The 27,249-nt window shown below is 40.3% G+C and overlaps 1 protein-coding gene across 4 annotated transcripts in view; it reads right to left on the minus strand.

The window, feature by feature from the left end:
• Nucleotides 1-3,155: 3,155 nt before the first annotated feature.
• The window catches only part of LOC138711895 (facilitated trehalose transporter Tret1-2 homolog), a 128,216-nt gene continuing 104,122 nt past the window's right edge, over nt 3,156-27,249 (minus strand). For 2 of the 4 annotated variants that reach the window (XM_069843172.1, XM_069843173.1), the window contains exons 3-4: nt 9,748-9,883; nt 3,156-4,588 (exon numbers count right to left, since the gene is read on the minus strand). In XM_069843172.1, the coding sequence (XP_069699273.1) occupies nt 3,384-4,588; nt 9,748-9,883 (1,341 nt within the window). In that variant the 3' untranslated portion in view covers nt 3,156-3,383. Of the gene's footprint in view, nt 4,589-9,707; nt 9,884-27,249 lie in introns of those variants that run through there. The other 2 variants (XM_069843174.1, XM_069843175.1) reach the window with 2 other exon arrangements.

Consider the following 27,249-nt stretch of genomic DNA (forward strand, 5'->3'; position numbering starts at 1 on the left):
CCTAAACATATAATTGAGGTAATTAAGAATATGTACAAAAATATCCAAATTAATGTTAGACAAGGGTGCTGTATATCGCCCACACATTTTAATATTTATCTTGACGATAGAATAAGAAGATGGAAACAGAAAATGACTGAATTAATCTTCCAAGATAATTTTAATATGAAAAATTTTATAAGTACCCTTCTATTTGCAGATGATAAAGTTCTTATATCAGGTAATGAAGATATCTTACAAAGATCAATTTTTGAATTACAAACAATTGCTGGAGAATGTAACTTAGAAATATATGTCCAGAAAACTAAGTCGATGGCTTTCAAGGGAAAATTTCCTCTCAGATGTAAATTATTAATACAAAATCAAAGGAATTGAACAAGTAAGTTCCTTTAAATTTTTGCGGTGTGATCTATCTCATATTTGGGAGAGATAGATGCAGAAAAGAAGATAGAAAAATGTAATCGAATTTGTGGAAATATTAGGAGAACTCTAAAAGGCAAAGTTAGAAAGGAAACATAGGTACATGAAATTCTATAAAACAATGGCAGTTGCATGCGGATTATATAGCAGTGAAACTTGGACCCTGATACAAAGACACGTAGTAAAATACAAGCAGCAGAAATGAAATTTCTGAGAGGATGCCTAAGAGTCACAAAAAGAGATAGACTACGTAATGAAGACATTCGAAATCTTCTAGAAATATACGAATTGAATAATAAAGTAGGTGATTATAGACAAACATGCAAAGACCACGTAAACAGAATGAACATTGAAAGACTACCTACGAAGATTCTAAATTATAAACCGACAGATAAAAGGGACATTGGAAGACCCAAAAGAAGATGGTTGGATCAAAGAGACGCAACAGACCGAGAGGTCTAATGCCTAAAGTAGAAGAAGAAGAAGAAGAAGAAGAATATATTTTTCCAGAGGTCCGCATAAGATGCTTAATTTTCGATTAAAAGCTTTCTTTGCCATTACTGTCCCTTTTTTGACTTTCTGGCAGCAGCTCACGTTACTGCTTATTGTATAGCCCAAGTAAGGTATGTGATGCTAATATGGCGAATGCAGATAATATGGTCACATTACTGTTCTATAGCTAATTGATATAATCAAAATTTAGTGCCAGTATATTGAACCATGTGTTACGGAGTGTACATAATCAGCAACATTTCTGGATAATAGCAAAACTGCTTCCACCGGCCTTCTTTATTTGATTTGTGGTAAAGGATTAAGTCGGTTTTCTAATATTGCTGTTGGTAAGTTTGTCCTGTTTTTCTTTTCAAACAACTGGTAATTATAGTTTCTACAAAACATTTTAAAACTTGTTCAATGCTCGTTACGTTACACACATCCAATGCTTGTTTAAAATGCATTCATATTGAACTGAAAAATAGCTGATATTTCGAGACCTGCTGGATGTTGGTAAAATGGTCACATGGATATGCTACTGTATGAAACTTGTGGTGAGTACATGCATGAAGCACACACGCACGCACGCACGCACGCGCACACACACACACACACACACACACACACACATATATATATATATATATATATATTTTCATTTTGTGTTAGTTAACTTTGTTATTTTTTTTCAGATTACAATCTTTGTTGACCTAGTCACATATTTGTGGAAATATTTTTTTGAAGCCAAGAAACATTATGTTCAATCCAAACTTCATTAATCACCATTGCTTTCCAAAATAATTAATTTTCTTTCTTCTGCTCACATTACCTTCATATGGACATATTGCCTGCATAATGTAAGGTTTTTCAAAATGTTAAAAACAAAGCACTTTGGTTTAAAGAAAAATCTTGTATTATTTTTCTATGCATTCAGAAATAATCAAAGTTCATGCAAACACACGAACTTTTTATTTAGGGAATACCACAGCCATGAGAAAATTGTTTCAAATTAAGGTGGCGATATTACCTTCAGGTACTTTATTTGAAGCTATCCATTGCTCTACCGCCTCAGTTAGTATTCGCACCATTATCTTCTTTGTTTTTCTTCCGATAACGTGGTTTTCGTCTTATTTGCATTTCTTCCTACTATCATACCTCGTATGTTCTGAAAACAGATCTTCACCAAATCCTCCTCCAAGTAGATGTTATAGAGTATAGGTGATAGAGGGCATCCTTGTCATACTGCTGTCTCTATTTCATTTTCTTCTGACATTTCTTCTCCTATTATATTTAGACTGGTTCTTTCACATAACTATTGAATAGCCTCCTCTCTTTCCAATCCACAATTATTTTCTTCAGGATTTCCATTTGTTTTTTCCAATCCACTCTGTCAAAAGCCTTTTCTAGGTACACAAATACTATAGGCACTTCTTTATTCTTCTTTGGGTATCTTTCGCCGAGTGTTCATAGCAGTCCAATTGCTTCCCTCACACCTTTCCCCTTCCTGAAGCCAAACTGCTCTTCTTCCAACTGTCCTTCCATCTTAGAATATAAACCTCAATTCAATATTCGCATGAGAATCTTCGCTGAGTGCGATATCAGGCTGGTATTCCTGAAATCGTTACATTTCTTGGCATTATTTTTCTTCGGTACTGGCACCAAAACTGCCTCCGTAAAATTTTCAGGCCATTCGTATTTCTCATATATTTCGTTGCATAAAATAAGCTTACTTTCTGAAACATTATTTGACCCCTTTGATCATCCAGTAACAACTTCCTCAATTGACTTGTCAGACTTTCAAATTAACACGCATCTGGTCTCACTCTTTAAAGTTACAATGCGCCATTGTTTTATCTACGAAAATTTATCTCGTGTTTCTGACGATGTAAAGAGGCTTTATATGCAGACTGTTCGAAATAGTTTTCTTGCCTTATAGTTTGCCGCATCGGTATACATGAGAGATATCTAATTGACTGCTTGCAAAATGCAGTCATATAATTTGACATGTAGTGCGGTAAGCGAAATTGTAAGAAAACTATATTTCGAACAGCCACCACATAAAGTCTTTTTTGATCGTCAGAAACACGAGATAAATTTTCGTTTAAAACATGGATAAAGGATAACTTGAAAACATGACACAAGGTGTGAGCTAGTTTAAAAGTCTGACAAGTCAAGGAAGTCGTTACTGGATGGTCCAAGGAGACTAAGAAGATGCGTCTGCATAATTTAATAAAACAGCGCCATTGAAGTATCAACTACAGTGTATTTAACTTATATTAAATGGCGTGATGACAAAACATGTTTATTTAGTTGTTGCTGATGGAATCTATCTTTAATTTTCATTTAAGTACAAAATGTAAAACATAGTTTGTCCAATTTATTCCGATGTCATGTGACTTCCTATCGAGAATTGGACACGTCGCTATGCTCATTGGCATATTTTGACTAGCTGGATACTTCCACTCACGCAATCAAATAAGTGCGTTCACTTTGGTGCGTGTCCTGCTATATCCCTCCTCTATGTCTTGCAACGTCCTGTTCCTAGTCTCTGGCAGAAAGAGATACAGCACTACAGCACCCACAATGGCTACCGCTCCGTACGTGAAGAAGGCTCCGTGTGGTCCCGCGCCGGCGATAAGTGCGGGCCCGGTCTTCACCACTGCGAAGAAGACGAGGAAGCAAAAACATGAAGAGGCGCCACTGCCAAAGCCGCGGGCGGCAGCGGGAAATACCTCGCCCACCATGACCCAGGGCAGCGGCACCAGCCCTACGCTTACGGAGCATATATAGGCTACGAAGAAGAGCAACGGCACCCATCCCGCGGAAGGTCCGCTCAGCAGGAAGGCGCCCAGGCCCACGAGAGACGCCGCCGTTCCCAAACAGGACACTACTGCGAGCGGGCGTCGATCATAGCGGCGCGTCAAGACACAGGCCACTAACGACATCACGACGCGCACGACGCCGATTATGTTCGTAGCCAAGTACTCGTCCAGACCCTGCCCCACGTCCTTGAGGATCGACACGGTGTAGAAAGCAACCGCGTTCACACCGCTGAATTGCATCACCAAGAAGAAACCATTCATGACGAGGAACGGCCGTAAGAACGACGACTTCCTGATCTCCTGCCACAGCTCGACCCACGTTTGCTGCGGACGCCCCGTTTCGTGCTTGCGCAGGAGCTCCCTCAGCTCGGTTTCGGCCTCTGTCGAGTACCCACGAAACCAATGGAACGCCTCCTCTGCCTCTGAGCTGCGACCCCTCGCGGCCAACCAAGCGGGCGACTCGGGCACCCAGAAGATTCCGACGTAGCAAATGAGAGGGAAGACCGCGCAAATAGCAGCTGTGAGCTGCCAGCTCAGGAAGGTACCCAGCAGGTTGGCGGCCAGGATGCCCATGGACACTGCCAACGACACTGTGGCCAGCAGCGCGCCGCGGTATGCTGGCCCCGAGATCTCGGCGATGTAGACGGGCGACAAGGGGCCGATAAGGCCAAGGCATAGCCCCGTGAGGAAGCGACCCACGTAGAGCATGACCAGGTTGCGAGCCAGCGACAGCAGCACCCAACCCAGCACGTAGGGCACGCATACCAGCTGGTGCGTCGTACGACGACCAAACCGCTCCATCATCCAGCCGCCCAGCGCACAGCCCAGAGCCATGGGCAGTGCCGCCATGCTGGCTGCGGACACACAAAGAATGTGACAAGTAACAGACAGAACAACCACCAAGTTATGCTTCTCCCCCCGTCATGGGTAGGTTAGTCCATTTTCGGCTATATCTTTCATAATTTTCTGATGTTCCTTCATTGGAGTCAAACAAGTCGCTAACAGGCTTGAAGCTCACGTAGACTCTTTTTTATCCCCCCAGCTACCCTAGTTAAAGACGTGTGTCGCGTACCTTTTAAAATGTCTCCTCCCAATTCCCCCATTGACATTGACCAAGTCGTACAGCAGCGAGCAAAGTTGACAAGTCGGACAGCGGATAATAACAAGGAAGATAAAAATTAACTCTTACAATAACGAGCACAACTACCAAGACATAATGAGAACACTAATATCGTATACAAGAGGACAGAACGAAAAGAAGTCGTGTAATAAAGGGAAAATGTATCATGTCGTTTGACAGGAAACACAACAAGCATATGGAGAGAATAATATCATATACTTTGGAATACAGGATGAAAAAATTCATATAACAAAAATGAATCATGTAGTATAGCAAGCAGGCAATACACTGAATAAATCTACTGTATTATAACAGAGAGGAAACAATAGTATCGTATAGCAGAGAATACAGCAAGAAAACAGAGGACCATAAGCAAAGTCGTATAGGATGGCACGCAATAAGCAAATATGTCACGTTTCATATAATAAAGGAACAGCAATAACGTAGTAAAGAGCGGAAATAAGTAATATATATATATATATATATATATATATATATATATATATATTTTAAAAATCAATCACGTGATTTATTAGGGAATTTCTCATGCAAATTCAGGTACCGAAGAGGAAAATAATACGTAGAGAAGAAACGTACTTAGAAACTAATACAACAAGAAGGAAAATAATCTAGTTATGTGGATAGCAATTAGGTGGTATAGCAGGCAGCAAAGTAAGCAAACCGCACAACATGAAGAACAAGGAAATGATAGACTTGCTGATTTATATGAAGGACTACATGAATTATAAACATTGAAACGTACTAGAATTTAGTGGAAATAAGTACGAGTTGTTGGAATTATAACTTTGGACTTATATTAATCAATATTCATTTAAGATAACCGCAGTATAGAATAAAGATAACCTTCCTCGAAGGAATAGGTATAAACTGGCCATAATGTAATAAATGGCAAAGTTAGATGAGCACAAAAGTGGTTTGCAAAAATTATCATTATCCATTATGTTATAATGATTTGTTAGAAGAACAAATTGAATTTACACATCGAATAATTTTCATAAATCAAATATGGAAACGTGTTCGAAATGATCATCCGAAATTAAGTATAAGGGACATTAGAAATGTGACTTACTGCTGTTCAGGACAGGGAAATAAGTTCTCAATCATCAGGTGGAAGAAAATGAATAAGAATAATAAGAAAGGGGTGTCTCTGTAATTTGACAGTGCGTGTAATAAAATCATTTGTTAATAAAGAAGGATATGTATTAAATATAGGATGAAAATTGTGTAAATAACTCAAAACCAATTCAAGCATTAGGTAAGGCTAGAATTGTGACATTAAATTTTATTTATATAGCACTGCTATAGACTAAGATGATGTTACGACCGTAAAATTATATTTTATACAAATGTATTATAATGTCTTATTCCTAGTGGATGATAATGTAAAGACCAACAAAAAACAAAAGATAACCAGCCATAAATTAATTTAATAAAGTTATAATATTAATTTAAATTTGCGACCAAAGAAAATTTTCGGCATCCAATAGAAACATTACCCAGAATAAAATCATGATATACAGCTGCATTAAAGAAAATAAGTACACAGGCCTGCGATGTAAAAAAAATATATAAGCTGCCCTTTTCATAGGCTACTTTTTTGTACCAGAACAGAAAAACCCACTTAAAACGCAACATCACGTACAGTGTTTTTTCTTTCACAAAATTTAAATTAATATTTATAAGGTACTAATATATAGAACAGAGATCTGACAGTGCTCTTAGTGGTGATTTTTTTTAACTTGTTAGTGGTCATTGGAAACAAAGTCTAGAAGGCTGTGTCATGCTGTAGCCTCAAACCTCTTACTTTGCAGTGTGAAACATAGAGTAGCCGTGGTTTGTGAACTCCTCTGATAAATTTTATTATATTTTAGAATGAGTTTATGATTAAGAAACAACACAGAAACATTAAATTCAACTCTTAGCTGGTATCATTTTGGGATTCAGTGCCCCAAAGAACAGTTTTATGACCCTTAATTTGCAGGACTGTGATACACTTAGCCAGTATTGTTACATATAGTTGCAGCAATGATATATGTTAAAATATGGAAAGCTTTTCAGTACTCAAATCAAGTGTAAAATGTAGAGCCGATAAATTATAGGAAAATTGTAATTTCCGACACTATTTAGGTTTTTAAAGCTAGAGCTACATTAATAGTACTTAAAAGTGTATAACATATGGAATCTATGAAAATCAAGCTTTCAGGCATAACTCCCTGTAAAGTTGATTTGAATAATTTCGAGGAAAAAAAAATGTTCCGGGGCCGAGCATCGAACCCAAGACCTTTAGTTAAACGTACCAACGCTCTACCTAGGTGTCTGGTAGAGTTCCTGGGTAGCTCAGTTGCTAGAGCGTTGGTAGACCTATATATGGAATCTAAAAAGTGAAGTGGAAGTACTTTAGGTAGACAGAAAATAGGCCTACAATTTTGAGAACAAAACAGTTTCCTGATGTTAATAGGGAAGTTCAAAGAAATGTCAAATACTTGTCTTAAAATAATACAATATGAAATATCTGCGGGCTATAGACGTAAATCTCTTGGTATGAATAGTGATGAGCTCTAAAACAACATTTTATAAACCAAAAGGAAGAGGATTCACATCATTAAACGCAAGGTGCTGAAATTATTCATCATTTGATTATAAAAATATATTAACAACAATGTTGAAGTTGTTAAATACTTCAAATGTTACAGTCATAATTGTGATAATATAGCCTAGACACTGTTTCAGGTGTGATGATGGTGGTACGACGATATGGCAATGCCGATGTTGTAGTTGAGATGATCACATTAAGAGTTTTAAAATTGTTTTACTTCTAATAATATGTTATAGATTTGATAGGCCTAATTGTTGACAATGTATTTGATTTTGATAAAGTTATTATCGATGATGTAATTTATGTTAGTGTGCGGGTGTCATTTTAAATCCGTGTGTGTGTGTGTGTGTGTGTGTGTGCATGCGTGTGTATTATATCAACAATAAACCTTAGAGACACTGGAGACTGTAATCTTGGTTATCACTATCGTTATTATCTCTGATGGCGATTTCCAAAAATGTATCTGCACACTAGGCCACTCTTCGTTCTGCTAAATTACCATAGAGCAGTGTTTCTCAACGTATGTTGAATTTAAATTTTATTTTATGCTTTTTTACTTGGTTATTTAACGACACTGTATCAACTAATAGTTATTTAGCATCGATGGGATTGGTGATAGCGAAATGGCGAGATGAGGCCGGGGATTCGCCACAGATTACATGACATTCGCCTTATGGTTGGGGAAAACCTCGGATAAAACCCAACCAGGTAATCAGCCCAAGAGGGAATCGAACCCGTGTCCGAGCGCAATTCTTGTTCGGTAGACAAGCGCCTTAGCCGACTGAGCCACGCCAGTGGCTATTTTATACTTGGTGGATACTATAAAATATATAGACCTAAATGTTAAGCAAATATGAATGAATAACATGAAACCACCGATAGTAGTAGTAGTAATAATAATAATAATAATAATAATAATAATAATAATAATAATAATAATAATCATTATCATCATCATCATCATATCCCAATAATATGCGTAATAATATTATGTTTAATGAACAACTGAAACGAAAAATAATACTTGTCATGTTCATCACTGGATTCTCTGCGATCGTGTTCACTAAAACAAAATACCGAAACCGACAAAATGCAGACATAAAAATGAGACTGCAACTTTCCGCCATAAAACCAGATTGCAGACTTAAAAGCAAATACGTTCGTCCCACTGAACAGAATTATTGAGATATTAGCTTTCACTTGTATGTTAATTATTAAATAATAATAAAATATTACAAGGATTCCGCAGTTACACTTTAGATTAAAAGGGGTTTGGCGATGGAAAAAGTTTGAGAAACACTGCCATAGAGAAAAGAGTTTATGGATGTGTACACGCGACAAATGTGATCGTGATTAGGTCGATAATCTCGAGTAGAGACTATAGTCTACCATTGGCATTAGTGTTTAGTTACAGAAATTGATGAGAGTGACATAATTTGTTTTGTGAGGTGACAGCCTATACATTCTCTTGTTCATGGCTGATCTTGCTCCATAGTTGACGAAAACAATCCTAAAAAGGCCGATGTGTTGAACATGGGGTAGTGGGCTACTAACTGCACATGCGCTACCCAGGACCTTCCACTCTCCCTCTCTGCGTATCGCCTTGCAAAGAAACAGCTCAGGAAGCGAGACACGGGAAGTAGCAGCAAACTACAGTAGAACTAAAAACATTACATTGATTCAAACCAGAATGTTCTAAGGTTAGAATTTAGCAGAATAGTTTCATTCACAATAGAATTTTGAGATTATGTTCACAACTTTAATACGCCACAGGTTGGCAATGTTGTTCTCTAGTTATTTCTCTCTCGTTCTCACATCTCTTTCCACGTGAAACGTCAGAGCCAGAAACTGGCTGGTTGTAGTTTAGTTTGTTTAAATTACTGCATTGGAATCAACAAGCAAACTGTTCAGTAACCTATTCTATGTTACTACCACAGTCCTATTTATTTTCGAATCACAACGATCGTGGTTACAAGGATGAGGCGCAATCTCTCCGAATATCGTTGCACGTCTTAGATGTTATTAAGTAGTGAGCATAATGTTGTCGACGTAGTTGTAGTTACTGTTAATGTTAATATTGGCGACACAGTTGGTGTTGCTATAGTAAGTATTTGACTAGTGTTGGTCATAATGTTAACATTATAATTGTGTTCCTGCTGTTATTAATGGTGAGATAATGCTGGCGATTTTGTAATTGTACAGCATCTATTGTTGATATTGATGGTAAAAATGGTACCAAGAGTGTTTTTGTTTGTAGTCGTGATGAGTTCACGCACCGATCCAGGAGGCCTGTTCCAAAGTAATCTTCACGATACTATCCGGTCGTTCCAGCTGAGGCAGCAACACTGCAGAGAAACCAGTTGTCATGCCGGAGCTCGTGATGGCGGCCATTGGACCAGCAGCGGCCAGCACCTTGCAAAACAGTTTGCATGTTTGTTATTAATTAACTATTGTTGACCTCATTAGGTAAATATCACATATGAGATGTACTTAATTTAGAATCAGTGAACTGGTTAACCGTATCACAAATATTAATCCTACAATAGAATGAACAAAATCTGATGAAGTGTCAAACTTAAATATTTATATTACTCTATTTTGGTATAACTCCGTGTTAAATTTTGTGCATTATCGTCCACTAGCGTACACCCGTGACTGCTGGCGGGTATGCAGTCTCCCTATCCCTTCTGCACGACGGAACATATTTCGTTGCACTCCTTGCACTTTGCCCATTTCAGCGAGTGCTTACGACCACTGACTTAGACTAAAAAGCAATAATAATAATAATAATAATAATAATAATAATAATATTGTGACAGCCACATCGAGACTCGAACACGCGTCCCGGAATAGTCGCGCGGGAGTCGACACGGGCTCCACGTAGCACTGGTGGGCGGTGCGCGGCGTTGGAGAGGAGAGGAGAAACGGCGGCATGCTGGGCCGCGAGAGAAAGGGGGAAGTAAGCAGCTGGTGACTGAGGGGAGAAATCCAGAGAAGTCTGGGTAGGCGCCATCTTCTCGGCATCTGCAGATAGATCGCGAAATCGTAATTTCTCGAAACTGTTGTTTAGTAATAAAAGAAGAGACGCAAGTGAGCTGAGCAGTTTTAGTTAGTTGTTGCAGTCGTCAGTTTTAGGTCAGCCAGTCAGTGTAGCAGTGAAGCCAGCTTCGAGACCGGAGTTCGACTTGTGGAGTCTGTCCGCAGCTGTGTGAGTGCAGTGGACCGCAGTTGGGGGATCGGAGTTCGAAGTTCAGTGGACTGTCTCTGAAGGTCTGGGGTTCGAGATACTGTGAACTCGAGCGACTGAGCTAGAAGAACTAGCCAAGGCAAACGAACTGTGAACTGAAAACTGACGGTTCTGATTTGTAAATAGTGCTTTGTGAACTTAGTTAAAATTAGCAGTGCATTGTTGTTCTCAATAATTCAAGTAAATTGTCATTGTCGTCTGTGGAGCGCAATAACGAATACTGGGTTCCTGTGTGGAGTGGAAATCCCATTGTTGACGGGAGCGTTTACATTCAATTATAGCAAGTGATCATTATTGTTTTGAAATAAAAGTTACATTATTGTTTTGTATAAAAGTTACAATATAAATGTAGCTCCTTCACAAGCCATGAAGGCACTTGGGGGTATGGAGGTACAGCCCCATGCTTTTTTAATCCTGGCATTAGAATGAGGTTTTGTGGTCAGCACCACGCTCCAACCGCGTTTTACCCCCAGGGAAAGACATAGTACTTAATTTGATAGGAATTTGATGAACCTCGGGGCCATTTCTGGACGTTTGGTACGATAAAATCCCGTTACCACCCGGGATCGAACCCCGGACCTTCCAGTTCGTAGCCAGCTGCTCTACCAAATGAACTACAGACCGTCAAGTTAATAATAATAATATGAGTATTAATATTGTTTTTCTTTCAGTATGGAGGAGGATCCGAAGACTGGCACCGCAGCCTCTAAATAAACTTATTGTGTAAACTAGGAATAATTTTTGAAGTGGGAGCAGTCGCGCCTTTATACTATAGGGTACAGTCTTCGAGGACGGTCTACTGGATCAAAAATGTTAATACCACATAGGCCCAAAACTTTATAGTTTTCCCAGAAAAAAAAATCTTTTCTTATTTCAATTGCGTTATATTGCCTATATCGTTAGTATAATTACGAAAACAATTGCATCAGTGATATATCTAGCAAAGAGTTAATATATGTTTAAATAAGTATTTGTTTGTTCTGTTACGGTTTCGTGAAATTTAATAATAATGCATGCTTAAATTTGTAAATATTCTGGCGTGAGAGACGTGGCAACACGACCGTTCTTACGAGGCCGTCAAAAAAGTGATTTTCCCTGGGCCCATTTATAGACAAAAGCACAATTTCATGAAAAGATTTATCGAAACAGATATAGAAATTGTTGTGCTATTTGTCAACATATCCCCCACTGGAACTGAGACATTTGTCATACCATTTTGGGATAAATTTTTATATCCTTATGTTGTAGAAGTCAGCCGCCTGGGCTAGTGACCAGCGTTGACAGCCATATGAACATCTCTGTCGATCCCATGAAACGACAGATGTCTCAGTTCTGGTGAGGAACATGTTGAAAAATAGTGCAAGAATTTTTATATTGGTTCCAATAAATTTTTCCAATGAAATTGCGTTTCCGTTCCGTTAACGGCACCTGGTGAACTTATTTTTTACGGTTCTAGTAATTCCGGTCGAGTGAAGCACTTCTTTTGAGATTAACATGGTGAAAAAAAATAACTCTTTTGTCTGCCCCCATCAGAATGTTTGCGTGTAAGTTGGAGAGAATATTGCTACTTCTGATCATGTTTGCTTGGTTGTTTGCCGAATCAGGAAGTTGACATAGTTGTAATAATCACATCTCTGCTGTGTTTCAATATATTCGTTTCCCCCGCTTCTAGTCACGCTTTCATGCAGCTCTAATATACAACGTAGACCTATACAATATTACATTGAAGATAAAGGATGTACACATAAATAAGTAAGTCGTAAACATAGTTTCAAGAAATGACTAAGAGCTGTGTGATGCGCAGTCACCTTTACAATAGATCAGCTCTCCGTCATATTTATTTTGCCATTTCTTCTTCTTTGTATTTAATGTCTATTTGTCATTCCATTCAAGTTACATGTTCACACACCAATAAAATTAATCGTTGCCTTCTCGCAGAGACTGAAAACATATTCCATATCCTTCAGCTATTCTTCAGTTGTTGAAGGTCCCTATCACCACTGCATGGCGCGTCCTCAGGTTGCGGATAAAGGAGACGGCCTCCAGATATGGAGGGTAGCTGCGAATATATTGAATAAGCAGTCGTGGACAGGCGGCAAGGTGTGGTTCTCCAGCTTTGGGGTTAAGCGAAGGGCTATCAACCCATCACCGTAAAAAACAGCTTGTTACGAAACCACACAATAAGCCTCGGAATGGGACTGATTTTCTGGCACGACTACAGCAAAGGAATGATATTTGATACTTGGAACGTAACTAGTCTTTATAGAACAGGAGGGGAAACATTAGTAGCAAAAGAACTAACTAGAAGTACAAGAGGTTAGGTTAGATGGGAATGGCATATCACAAATAGGAGATCACTTGTTGCATTATTGGGAAGGAAACAATAATCATCAATTAGGAACAGGATTCTTTGTTCATAAAAAGAATAAAATCAACAGTAAAAAAGATCGAATTTATCAGTGACAGGTTATCGTATTTAGTACTTAAGGGTAGATGGTGCGAAATCATAGTTTTAAATGCTCACGCCCCTACAGAAGACAAAGACGACCATATGAAGCCATACAAAGGATAGCTTCTATGAGAAATTGGAACACACTTTTGATCAGTTATATAGATATGACATGAAAATTTTTATTTGGGGGATTTCAGTGCTAAAGTAGGGCGGGAAAATATTTTTAAACCGACTATTGGAAAAGAGAACTTACACGCAACTAGTAATGACACTGGAGTTAGGTTAGTCAACTTTGCGACATCAAAACATTTGAAGCTGTAGTCGGGTGGTCCAGCGATAGTAAGATATTTTTTCTCCTATATAAGTTATAGTATAGTTTCATTTTAGATATTTCTATATTTCTGTAAGATGTTTAACCTACGCGACGGGGATCAGCGAAGCGCGCAATAGGCTCTTTATTCACTCAGTCTGACAGGCGCCTAACGCATTTAAAACCAGTAGACGCGAGGTAGGTTACTGAACTTTAGCATAGCATAAGGGGGTTTTTCCTGTCTAGGAACGCGCTTGTAGCGTTGTTAGAAGCTTGCAAACAATAGTAGCGTCTGGTGAGCGCGTCACCTTAGTGAGTATTTAAAAGGACGTGAGCCGAGCGTGTATTTTCTCAGAATATTACCGGCCAGTGAGCCGATCATGTGTTTGGTCAGAGGACTGCCGGCCAGTGGCGTGTTTACTCACTTATATAGTCTACGGCCTGTGAGCCGATCGCGTGAGTATTAATAATATTTCCGGCACTTGTTCCGATCGTGTATATCTTATCATTCTCCGTTTTCCAGCCGATCGAAGTGATAAAGTGTAGATTTCGCACTTTTTAGATTTGTGATTTACTCAAAAAGTGACAGCAGCGATTTTAAACTGGCGTTAGACGAGACGCCGAAATCACACGAAAGACAACAGCCAGTATTCCGTCGCTTGGACTCAAGCAAGGGACGTGAGCCGAATAAATACACTTAGTGGAACTTTATTCCTTGGTTTCTTTTCGTGAGAATGACGAACATCACATTATATCCTACGCCCACAAAACCACAAGGTTCCTGGGCAGAGATCTCCTCTACCGGGGGACAAGATCTTCCGGCATCCGTCCAACTGAGACAACCGACTTCTCCTTTGCCGGCGACGCGGCAGAACAAGAAGAGGGCAACCGTCGAAATTGGCGCAACCAACACGTGCCACCAGGTAAAACCCGTCGCAATTGGCGCCCAGCGTGGGGCCACGAGAATAAAAACAACAACGCGTGGCTACGAGAAGAAAATAAACAATACTAGTGTGGCTCCGAGAAGAAAATAAACAACACCAACGCGTGGCTACGAGAATCAACAATACCACCGAGGCGGCGAGGCGGCGTGACGAGAACAGCAGTAGCAGCAGCAACGTGATTATCATCTGTACGAGAACAACAGTAGCAACGAGGCTACCAGATTAACATCAGTACGAGACGACAGCAGAGAGGCTGACGCAGCATCCCCACCGAGACAACGGGACGAGAGCGGCAACACCGAGAGTGGCAGAATCATCACGGCCACGCGGGACGAGCAGGGTCGACGCTAAATCGAGGAGGAAGACAACGTGGGTGGTAATATTTTGGAGGGTTATACATATATGAATTTTCTTTTTTTGTGTGTAGAGAGAATAACGTTTATTTACGTGTAATTGTGTGTAGGGTTGTATGTATGTATGTATATATATATATATATATATATATATATATATATGTGTGTGTGTGTGTGTGTGTGTATAATATTTTGGAGGGGATTGTTATTGTGTGATCTGTATATAGGATATGGCATATCCAGATGTTGCTAAGGAATAGGAGAATTGAGACCAAAGGGACGGAGAGTGAGAGGAAAATAATAAGTAGAGAGAATAGAGGGACGGATAACGTAGGAGACAGCGAAATGGAGGGAAGACTAGAATTGGAGAGCAGTATGGGGGACGACGAGATCATAGGAAATAGCGAAGAAACCCAGCAATGTAGCGAAAAGGAAAAGGGAGAAGAGGGGATGATGCTAGGACCGCTAGGAATTTTAATGATACATATTACGGAACAAATGAAGAAAATGGATGAAAGGTTAGGTGAAAGTACTGAGCAAGCGAAGCAAATGTCAGAACAAATTAAGCAACATTTTGAACAAATGAAACAGGATAATTCAGAGCTATTGAAACAGAGTTTGAGACAAATGGATGAAAGATTAGGTCAGAGTACAGACCAAATGAAATAAATGGATGAAAGATTAGGTCAGAGTACAGAACAAATGAAAAGAATGGATGAAAGATTAGGTCAGGGTACCGAGCAGGCAAGGCAAATCTCCGAACAAATAAAGCAAATAGATGATAGGCTAGGCCAAAAGACCGAACAGCTGATGAGGCAGATGGACAGCAAACTATCAGAAATGGAGAGTAGGATGGGAGAAATTTCCAGAGAGATTAGGGAACAAGTGAACCAGCTGATAGAGAGTCGAATAGAAAACTTGGAGGGGAAGATAGCAGACAATAATACGGAAATAGAAAGTCAACTAGACGTCGTAGTAGATAAGATGGCAGAGAACATGAGAGAACTAGAGGAGAAGGTGAGGAACAGCACAATTGCTGAGAACGAAAAGACGAGGTCGGCCATAGAAGGAACGGTAGATGAGAGATTACAAGGGGTGAATCGAGAGATGGAGGAGATTAGGCGAGTAGTGAGAGACCAGGGAAAGGAGGAGAGAGAACGCCTAGAGAGTTTAGAATCAAGATGGAATTCGATGCAAGATAGGATCCATTGGGTCACTGTCGATAATTCAATTAGCGAACCGAGCGTGAGCGGAACGCCTAGTGGGAGCAGTAGTATGGGATTAGGAAATATAGTAGGAGGTGGTAACATAAGTAATCATGTGGTCGGAGAGAACCAAGACCCCCGAAATCAGGAACAATGTAATTTAAATATTGTAAACGAGAGGTCATCTTTAGGTCGCCCACAGTATCCCACGCATATCATTAATGAAATTGGTTGTCCCATATTTGATGAGGTGGAATTCTCAAACCCTCACTGTTATATCCGCGAATTGGAAACGTATTTTCACGTGAAAGGGATACCAGAGGAACTAAAAATGACCGTCGTGAGATGAAGTCTGAGAGAACGGCCACTTAATTGGGTTCTCGTAGCTTTAGACGCACAGGTTAGTTATGGAGAATTCAAAACAAAGTTCTCTGACCGGTATTGGAGGCAGAGGCAACAACAGAAAATTAGAAAATAAATCAATGACAGTAGGTTTGATGCTAAGAAAGGCATATCGATGATTGATTACTTTATGGAGCTTGTCAAAAAGGGAAAGAGTCTAAATCCACCAATGCCAGATTCTGAATTGATACAAACTATCATATCCCATTACCCGGAAAATATTAGGTATAATTTAATTATCGCGGGACCACGAGATTTTGGGGAGACTATTGACCTCCTGACTGCGATAGACAGCTCCGACATGACACACAATGGAGGCGAAAGTTATGACGCAACTAATTGTGTAGAGAAGAGAACGCAGGGTTATTCCAGCCACTCGAAGGCGGAGAGAGGGGCACATGGCACCCTCTCACCACCTCGAGGGAACATGAATGTAAATAATTGGGCAGTTGACAGACAACCAGGCTATGGGTATAATAATAATAATAGTCGGGGTCAAAGTGGTACTGTCAGCCCAAACCGAAATAGGAGGGACACTCAACCTGTCAGAAATATGTACAACCGCAATAATTCTGGTGCTGACCGCGGTAGCGGAAGTAATGTAAATAGGATGAGAAATAATGGGGACGGACCAGTCCGCAGAATTAATCACATAAGATGGTATACGGATAGAGAGGCAGATATGCACCCTAGGGACAGCAACCCACCCCATTGGTTAAGAAATAGGAGATACAGGCAGGGATTCTGGCAGCCTAATTTTGGTAGGGGCTGGAATAACAGGAGAGACTGGAGGAGGCAAGAACAAGAAAGAGACCGCAGAAATGCATTGATGGTGGCGACGCAGCAGGTAGACAATAGAATGCCAGCCACGCGTAGCGATGAGTGTGACAGATCAGCAAGTCCGGGTAGAGATCCTTCAGTTTGGAGACCATACCTGCGAGTTGAAGGACATAGACAACAACAAGGTTCTAGGTAAATACTATAAACAGCTGCTAAGACCATTCAGGCAAGACAGTGCAAATATAGATACGTAAGTTAGGATGGTGAGCTAGACTATTGTGTAAAGGCAGGATACCAATGTAGAGTGTGGCGCAGTGTAACTGCGTACGCAAGGCGGATGTGCGATTGAATAATGTGTGACACTGTAAATAAGAATCTTATGAATTTTGTAAATAATGTATGTAAATAGTGTAAGGGATGATTAACAAGTATGCTTGAGAGATGACTGTGTGCACAGAGAGATTGTTTAAAAACATATATGTCATGTTTATTTTAGAATTTGTATATAGCTGAGCAAGATGGCGTGTATCCTGGCTGATCGCGATAGGGATAACGGTAGACTGGCATTGTCGAAGGCGAGATTTCCCAACAATGAAAATTCTTTAGGGGAATTTCCATTGTTGAGAAAGGGGCATTTGAAGCTGTAGTCGGGTGGTCCAGCGATAGTAAGATATTTTTTCTCCTATATAAGTTATAGTATAGTTTCATTTTAGATATTTCTATATTTCTGTAAGATGTTTAACCTACGCGACGGGGATCAGCGAAGCGCGCAATAGGCTCTTTATTCACTCAGTCTGACAGGCGCCTAACGCATTTAAAACCAGTAGACGCGAGGTAGGTTACTGAACTTTAGCATAGCATAAGGGGGTTTTTCCTGTCTAGGAACGCGCTTGTAGCGTTGTTAGAAGCTTGCAAACAATAGTAGCGTCTGGTGAGCGCGTCACCTTAGTGAGTATTTAAAAGGACGTGAGCCGAGCGTGTATTGGCCCCAGACGATTGCCGGCCTGTGAGCCGAGCGTGTATTTTCTCAGAATATTACCGGCCAGTGAGCCGATCGTGTGTTTGGTCAGAGGACTGCCGGCCAGTGGCGTGTTTACTCACTTATATAGTCTACGGCCTGTGAGCCGATCGCGTGAGTATTAATAATATTTCCGGCACTTGTTCCGATCGTGTATATCTTATCATTCTCCGTTTTCCAGCCGATCGAAGTGATAAAGTGTAGATTTCGCACTTTTTAGATTTGTGATTTACTCAAAAAGTGACAGCAGCGATTTTAAACTGGCGTTAGACGAGACGCCGAAATCACACGAAAGACAACAGCCAGTATTCCGTCGCTTGGACTCAAGCAACGGACGTGAGCCTAATAAATACACTTAGTGGAACTTTATTCCTTGGTTTCTTTTCGTGAGAATGACGAACATCACATTATATCCTACGCCCACAAAACCACAAGGTTCCTGGGCAGAGATCTCCTCTACCGGGGGACAAGATCTTCCGGTATCCGTCCAACTGAGACAACCGACTTCTCCTTTGCCGGCGACGCGGCAGAACAAGAAGAGGGCAACCGTCGAAATTGGCGCAACCAACACGTGCCACCAGGTAAAACCCGTCGCAATTGGCGCCCAGTGTGGGGCCACGAGAATAAAAACAACAACGCGTGGCTACGAGAAGAAAATAAACAATACTAGTGTGGCTCCGAGAAGAAAATAAACAACACCAACGCGTGGCTACGAGAATCAACAATACCACCGAGGCGGCGAGGCGGCGTGACGAGAACAGCAGTAGCAGCAGCAACGTGATTATCATCTGTACGAGAACAACAGTAGCAACGAGGCTACCAGATTAACATCAGTACGACACGACAGCAGAGAGGCTGACGCAGCATCCCCACCGAGACAACGGGACGAGAGCGGCAACACCGAGAGTGGCAGAATCATCACGGCCACGCGGGACGAGCAGGGTCGACGCTAAATCGAGGAGGAAGACAACGTGGGTGGTAATATTTTGGAGGGTTATACATATATGAATTTTCTTTTTTTGTGTGTAGAGAGAATAACGTTTATTTACGTGTAATTGTGTGTAGGGTTGTATGTATGTATGTATGTATATATATATATATATATATATATATATATATATATATATATATATGTGTGTGTGTGTGTGTGTGTATAATATTTTGGAGGGGATTGTTATTGTGTGATCTGTATATAGGATATGGCATATCCAGATGTTGCTAAGGAATAGGAGAATTGAAACCAAAGGGACGGAGAGTGAGAGGAAAATAATAAGTAGAGAGAATAGAGGGACGGATAACGTAGGAGACAGCGAAATGGAGGGAAGACTAGAATTGGAGAGCAGTATGGGGGACGACGAGATCATAGGAAATAGCGAAGAAACCCAGCAATGTAGCGAAAAGGAAAAGGGAGAAGAGGGGATGATGCTAGGACCGCTAGGAATTTTAATGATACATATTACGGAACAAATGAAGAAAATGGATGAAAGGTTAGGTGAAAGTACTGAGCAAGCGAAGCAAATGTCAGAACAAATTAAGCAACATTTTGAACAAATGAAACAGGATAATTCAGAGCTATTGAAACAGAGTTTGAGACAAATGGATGAAAGATTAGGTCAGAGTACAGACCAAATGAAATAAATGGATGAAAGATTAGGTCAGAGTACAGAACAAATGAAAAGAATGGATGAAAGATTAGGTCAGGGTACCGAGCAGGCAAGGCAAATCTCCGAACAAATAAAGCAAATAGATGATAGGCTAGGCCAAAAGACCGAACAGCTGATGAGGCAGATGGACAGCAAACTATCAGAAATGGAGAGTAGGATGGGAGAAATTTCCAGAGAGATTAGGGAACAAGTGAACCAGCTGATAGAGAGTCGAATAGAAAACTTGGAGGGGAAGATAGCAGACAATAATACGGAAATAGAAAGTCAACTAGACGTCGTAGTAGATAAGATGGCAGAGAACATGAGAGAACTAGAGGAGAAGGTGAGGAACAGCACAATTGCTGAGAACGAAAAGACGAGGTCGGCCATAGAAGGAACGGTAGATGAGAGATTACAAGGGGTGAATCGAGAGATGGAGGAGATTAGGCGAGTAGTGAGAGACCAGGGAAAGGAGGAGAGAGAACGCCTAGAGAGTTTAGAATCAAGATGGAATTCGATGCAAGATAGGATCCATTGGGTCACTGTCGATAATTCAATTAGCGAACCGAGCGTGAGCGGAACGCCTAGTGGGAGCAGTAGTATGGGATTAGGAAATATAGTAGGAGGTGGTAACATAAGTAATCATGTGGTCGGAGAGAACCAAGACCCCCGAAATCAGGAACAATGTAATTTAAATATTGTAAACGAGAGGTCATCTTTAGGTCGCCCACAGTATCCCACGCATATCATTAATGAAATTGGTTGTCCCATATTTGATGAGGTGGAATTCTCAAACCCTCACTGTTATATCCGCGAATTGGAAACGTATTTTCACGTGAAAGGGATACCAGAGGAACTAAAAATGACCGTCGTGAGATGAAGTCTGAGAGAACGGCCACTTAATTGGGTTCTCGTAGCTTTAGACGCACAGGTTAGTTATGGAGAATTCAAAACAAAGTTCTCTGACCGGTATTGGAGGCAGAGGCAACAACAGAAAATTAGAAAATAAATCAATGACAGTAGGTTTGATGCTAAGAAAGGCATATCGATGATTGATTACTTTATGGAGCTTGTCAAAAAGGGAAAGAGTCTAAATCCACCAATGCCAGATTCTGAATTGATACAAACTATCATATCCCATTACCCGGAAAATATTAGGTATAATTTAATTATCGCGGGACCACGAGATTTTGGGGAGACTATTGACCTCCTGACTGCGATAGACAGCTCCGACATGACACACAATGGAGGCGAAAGTTATGACGCAACTAATTGTGTAGAGAAGAGAACGCAGGGTTATTCCAGCCACTCGAAGGCGGAGAGAGGGGCACATGGCACCCTCTCACCACCTCGAGGGAACATGAATGTAAATAATTGGGCAGTTGACAGACAACCAGGCTATGGGTATAATAATAATAATAGTCGGGGTCAAAGTGGTACTGTCAGCCCAAACCGAAATAGGAGGGACATTCAACCTGTCAGAAATATGTACAACCGCAATAATTCTGGTGCTGACCGCGGTAGCGGAAGTAATGTAAATAGGATGAGAAATAATGGGGACGGACCAGTCCGCAGAATTAATCACATAAGATGGTATACGGATAGAGAGGCAGATATGCACCCTAGGGACAGCAACCCACCCCATTGGTTAAGAAATAGGAGATACAGGCAGGGATTCTGGCAGCCTAATTTTGGTAGGGGCTGGAATAACAGGAGAGACTGGAGGAGGCAAGAACAAGAAAGAGACCGCAGAAATGCATTGATGGTGGCGACGCAGCAGGTAGACAATAGAATGCCAGCCACGCGTAGCGATGAGTGTGACAGATCAGCAAGTCCGGGTAGAGATCCTTCAGTTTGGAGACCATACCTGCGAGTTGAAGGACATAGACAACAACAAGGTTCTAGGTAAATACTATAAACAGCTGCTAAGACCATTCAGGCAAGACAGTGCAAATATAGATACGTAAGTTAGGATGGTGAGCTAGACTATTGTGTAAAGGCAGGATACCAATGTAGAGTGTGGCGCAGTGTAACTGCGTACGCAAGGCGGATGTGCGATTGAATAATGTGTGACACTGTAAATAAGAATCTTATGAATTTTGTAAATAATGTATGTAAATAGTGTAAGGGATGATTAACAAGTATGCTTGAGAGATGACTGTGTGCACAGAGAGATTGTTTAAAAACATATATGTCATGTTTATTTTAGAATTTGTATATAGCTGAGCAAGATGGCGTGTATCCTGGCTGATCGCGATAGGGATAACGGTAGACTGGCATTGTCGAAGGCGAGATTTCCCAACAATGAAAATTCTTTAGGGGAATTTCCATTGTTGAGAAAGGGGCATTTGAAGCTGTAGTCGGGTGGTCCAGCGATAGTAAGATATTTTTTCTCCTATATAAGTTATAGTATAGTTTCATTTTAGATATTTCTATATTTCTGTAAGATGTTTAACCTACGCGACGGGGATCAGCGAAGCGCGCAATAGGCTCTTTATTCACTCAGTCTGACAGGCGCCTAACGCATTTAAAACCAGTAGACGCGAGGTAGGTTACTGAACTTTAGCATAGCATAAGGGGGTTTTTCCTGTCTAGGAACGCGCTTGTAGCGTTGTTAGAAGCTTGCAAACAATAGTAGCGTCTGGTGAGCGCGTCACCTTAGTGAGTATTTAAAAGGACGTGAGCCGAGCGTGTATTGGCCCCAGACGATTGCCGGCCTGTGAGCCGAGCGTGTATTTTCTCAGAATATTACCGGCCAGTGAGCCGATCGTGTGTTTGGTCAGAGGACTGCCGGCCAGTGGCGTGTTTACTCACTTATATAGTCTACGGCCTGTGAGCCGATCGCGTGAGTATTAATAATATTTCCGGCACTTGTTCCGATCGTGTATATCTTATCATTCTCCGTTTTCCAGCCGATCGAAGTGATAAAGTGTAGATTTCGCACTTTTTAGCTTTGTGATTTACTCAAAAAGTGACAGCAGCGATTTTAAACTGGCATTAGACGAGACGCCGAAATCACACGGAAGACAACAGCCAGTATTCAAGCAAGGGACGTGAGCCGAATAAATGCATTTAGTGGAACTTTACTCCTTTGTTTCTTTTCGTGAGAATGACGAACATCACATTATATCTACGCCCACAAAACCACAAGGTCCCTGGGAAGAGATCTCCTCTACCGGGGGACAAGATCTTCCGGCATCCGTCCAACTGAGAAAACCGACTTCTCCTCTGCCGGCGACGCGGCAGAACAAGAAGAGGACAACCGTCGAAATTGGCGCAACCAACACGTGCCACCAGGTAAAACCGTCGCACATTTAATTGTCAAAAGTACAACATTTCCCCATAACGATGTACATAAGTATACTTGGACTTCTCCAGATGGATTGACACACAACCAAATAGAAAACATCTTGATAGATAAACGGAGACATACTAGTATACTAGACATTCGAACATTCAAGGTGCCAGACTAATTCTGACCATTATTTGGTAATTTGTAAATTAAGAGAAAGACTATCAGTAGCCAAGGTAGTACAGCAACAAGCTAATAGTAGTAGATTAAATATTCTGAAATTAAAGGACGAGGAAACTGAGCAAAATTATCACGTCAAAATTTCAAATAGGTTTGCTACTTTAGAAAGCTCCGACGAAATTGTAAAAAGATAGATGTTAATAGCGTGTTGGAAAATAACAGAGGTTTTATCAAAATTGAAGCTGTTCAGAGCATAGGTTATTATGAAACTAAAAAAGAGTAACCGTGATTTGACTAAGATTGTTGTACGTTTGTAGAAAGAAGGAAACATGCAAAATTGAAATTTTTACAGAATCCATTAGAGGCGAACATAGATAATTATTTCATTGAAAGATGGGTAGCAAGTCGTACACTAAAAAGAGAGATTAGTTGAAGAAAAAACTGAATGAGGTAGAAGAAAAAAGAATAAAAACATTCGAGATTGATATAAGAACATAAATGAATTTAAGAATGGATATCAGGTAAGGGTAAACGTGATCAAGGATGAGAATGGTGACGTGCTTGCTGAGTCTCATTCAAACCTGAACAGAAGGAAAAACTATTTTGCGCAATTACTAAGTGTACAGTTCCCCTCAAAAATGAGACGATGGAATATTCTTAAGTCTCAGATGTAAGACACTGCGCATGATCGGAGACCAGAGCACTGATACACAAGGTAACGAATATTTGAGTTACTTAAATTCAGGCTATTTGGTTTGTTGCTAGCATCGTTCCGAAATTCACTTCAAAAACTGCAAGAAATATGGTGATGTGATGTAAATAACAGATAAATATATACAAAAATCGTGTAGTTAAATCGACATTTGAATCTTCATGACTACATCGACACTCCACGCAGAAATGAAGCCTTCCGTGTCGTCTCAATAACTCAGATGTTAAGTCTTCTGCGTAATGTGCAGAAGAGAGCTAGTTCGATTCTTAGTCTATACCACGGATGTTTTATTTTTGTCTGAATAACGTTCAATTAGAGTTTTACAGAGTCCTGAGATTAAGTATTAATGATCACAGACAATACAAAATTACAAATTGTAATAATATAAATGTTAATCTAATGAATGTTGTTACACCATATATTATACATATATACATTGTATATATACAGTGTAAATGCATGCATATTAAAAACTAACAATTACAATGAAGTTGAAAAATGTAAAATGCTTTATCAACAAGCATTAAGAAATTGATTTTAAATAACTACATTTAAATATTAACCTATCAGCCACCGAGACAAGTTGGAGAGACAGACATTCATCCAGCTTTTAGTCTCACCGCAGGCAGGTTCCCATTCAAAATACTGACAAAGAATATTATAGCCCGGGCCATTTAAAAAAACGTTCCCAGAGAGAAACATGCGAGTGAGAGTGCTGACTTCCCTCTTCGAGTATGCTTTCAGTCAAGTTTTTTTTTTTTTTCATTTAATTTCATTTACTGTAAGTTATTCTACAGATCTCACATTAATATTGAAGTTTCAAGACGTGAAATAAATCACAATTTTGTAAGATTACAATTGTACAAAATATATTCGTACTATATAGGCCATAGATGAGGAGGCGAAATTTGGCATATGAGCTGTGTGACAGGCGAAAGAATGAGCTTTCAGAAAGAGATTTGTCTCATAATGGTTAATATTATACGAATCTACAGACACGTAAGTTCATCTATCTTTCCCCTCTATACCAATTGGTGATATAGCCACGGCACATGATAAGGTCACAGGATAGGTCTTGCCTCCTCTAATATAGTATAGCTCATCTGAGGTCAGGCTGTCGTACAACACCTGAAGACCCAGCTTTGAGGATATTATCTACCGTGTTAAACAATAGTCACTTGGAAAAGGAGAAAAACATTGTTATTTAAAATGAAAATTTGTAGAAGCATGATAAAAACAAGGATCACGACAAGGACAGATGAGGACGACGACAAGGATCACAACATAAGCTGCGATAAGCTCCACAACAAAGATCACGATAAGAACCACGATAATGAATAAGACCACGATAACGACCCTGACAATGAAAGTAAGGACCATAATAAGGACCACAATTAAGACAACAGTAGTCGCGATAAGGTCCATGACAAAGACAAGGGTCACAGTAAGAATCACGACAAAGACAACAAGAATCAGCATAAACGCCCTGACAAAGACATAAAAGATCACGTAAGGATTACGACAAAGTCAACGACAAGAACCACGATAGGTCTTAAGTTTAGTATCACGACGTGAATCATGGTCCTTGTTCTGGTACTTGTCATGATCCGTGTCTTGGTACTGGTGATCCTTATCGCGATCCATGTCATGGTACTTATCGTGATCATTGCCGTAGATCTTATAAAGATCCTTGTTGTCTTTGTCACAGTTCTTATCGTGCTCACCGTTGTCTTTGTAATGTTTCTTATCCTGGTCCTTGTTGTCTTTCTTGTGATCCTTATCATGATCCTTGTCGTCACTGCAATGACCCTTAACTTTTTTGTTGTCTTTATCATGATCCTTATCGTGGTACTTATTGTCTTTGTTAGGGATTTTTTTGTGGTCTTGGTCCTTATCATGGTTCAAGTCGTAACCCTTATCGTGAACTTTGTCCTCATCGTGGTCCATTTCGTAATTATTATCGTGGCCCTTGTCTTTGTCCATGTCGCGTTTCTTACATTGGTCCTTGTCATTGTTATGGTTCTTAACGTGATCATTATTGTTTTTGTCGTGCTACTTGTTGTCTTTTACATTTCCCTTATGGTGATCTCCGTTGTCTTTATCGTGGTCATTGTTGCAATTGTAATAGTCCTTATCGTTTTCCTTGCTGCTTTTGTCGTAGTCTTTGTTAGGTATTTGTTGTCTTTGTCATCGTCCTTATCGTGGTCTTGGTCCCTATCATGGTTCTTGTCGTGATACTTATCATGGCCCCTTTCGTGGTTATTCTTGTGGTGTTTGTCGTGGTCCACGTGAGGATCTTTATTGTGGTCCCTGTCTTTGTTATTGTCGTGGTTCAACAGTGATCCTTGTCAATCTCATAGTTCTTATCGTAATCCTGTTCCTTGTGATCCATATCGTGGCCCAATGTCGTGGTCCCTTTCATGATCTTTCTCGTGATGCTCGTCGTTGTGATAACTGTCGTGGTCCTTATACTGATTCCTATCAAGTGCTTTTCGTGGTTCATATCGCCATCGTTATCGTGGTCCTTGCCTTTCTTTGTACTTGATGTGGTCCTTGTTATCTTTCACGTAGTCCTTTTCCCGATCTTTTCGCGATTCCTTCGTGGTCCTTTCATGATTATTTCTTGTTTCTTATCATAGTCCTTGGCGTGATCCTTATCGTGGTACTTATCATTCTCCATGTCGCGGTCCTTATTGTGATCGTTGTCTTTATCGCAGCCGTTAGAGCGGTCCTTGTTGTTTTCTCCATGGTCCTTATCATAACGTTTGTTGCCATTGTAATGTTCTTTATCGTTCCACTTGTTGTCCTTGTCATTATATTGGTATTTCTTGTTTTTGTCATGGTCCTTATCTTGTTAAATTTCGAAGTCTTTATCGTGGTTCTCACCTTGATCCTTGTTTTGTTTGTCGTCCATGTCACGATCCATATCGTGATCTTTGTCGTTGTGTTAATCGTCGTACATATCTTTAATCTTTATCTTGGCCCATGTCGGAGCTCTTATCGTGATTCTTGTCATGGTGCTTGTTGCAGTTCACTCCGTGATCCTCCTCCTGGTCCTTATTGTGATCCTTATCATGGTCCATGTGATCGTTATCGTCGTCCTTGACGTGATACTTATCGTGGTCTATATTGAGGCCCTTCTTATGATTCTTATTTTAAACCTTGTCGTGTTTCATGTCGTGATCCATACCGTGGTCTCTGTCGTAGTTCTTATCGTATTTCTTGTCGTGGTTTATGTTG

This window comes from Periplaneta americana, chromosome 13 (genome assembly GCF_040183065.1).
Source record: "Periplaneta americana isolate PAMFEO1 chromosome 13, P.americana_PAMFEO1_priV1, whole genome shotgun sequence".
In the NCBI taxonomy this organism is placed as follows: Eukaryota; Metazoa; Arthropoda; class Insecta; order Blattodea; family Blattidae; genus Periplaneta; species Periplaneta americana.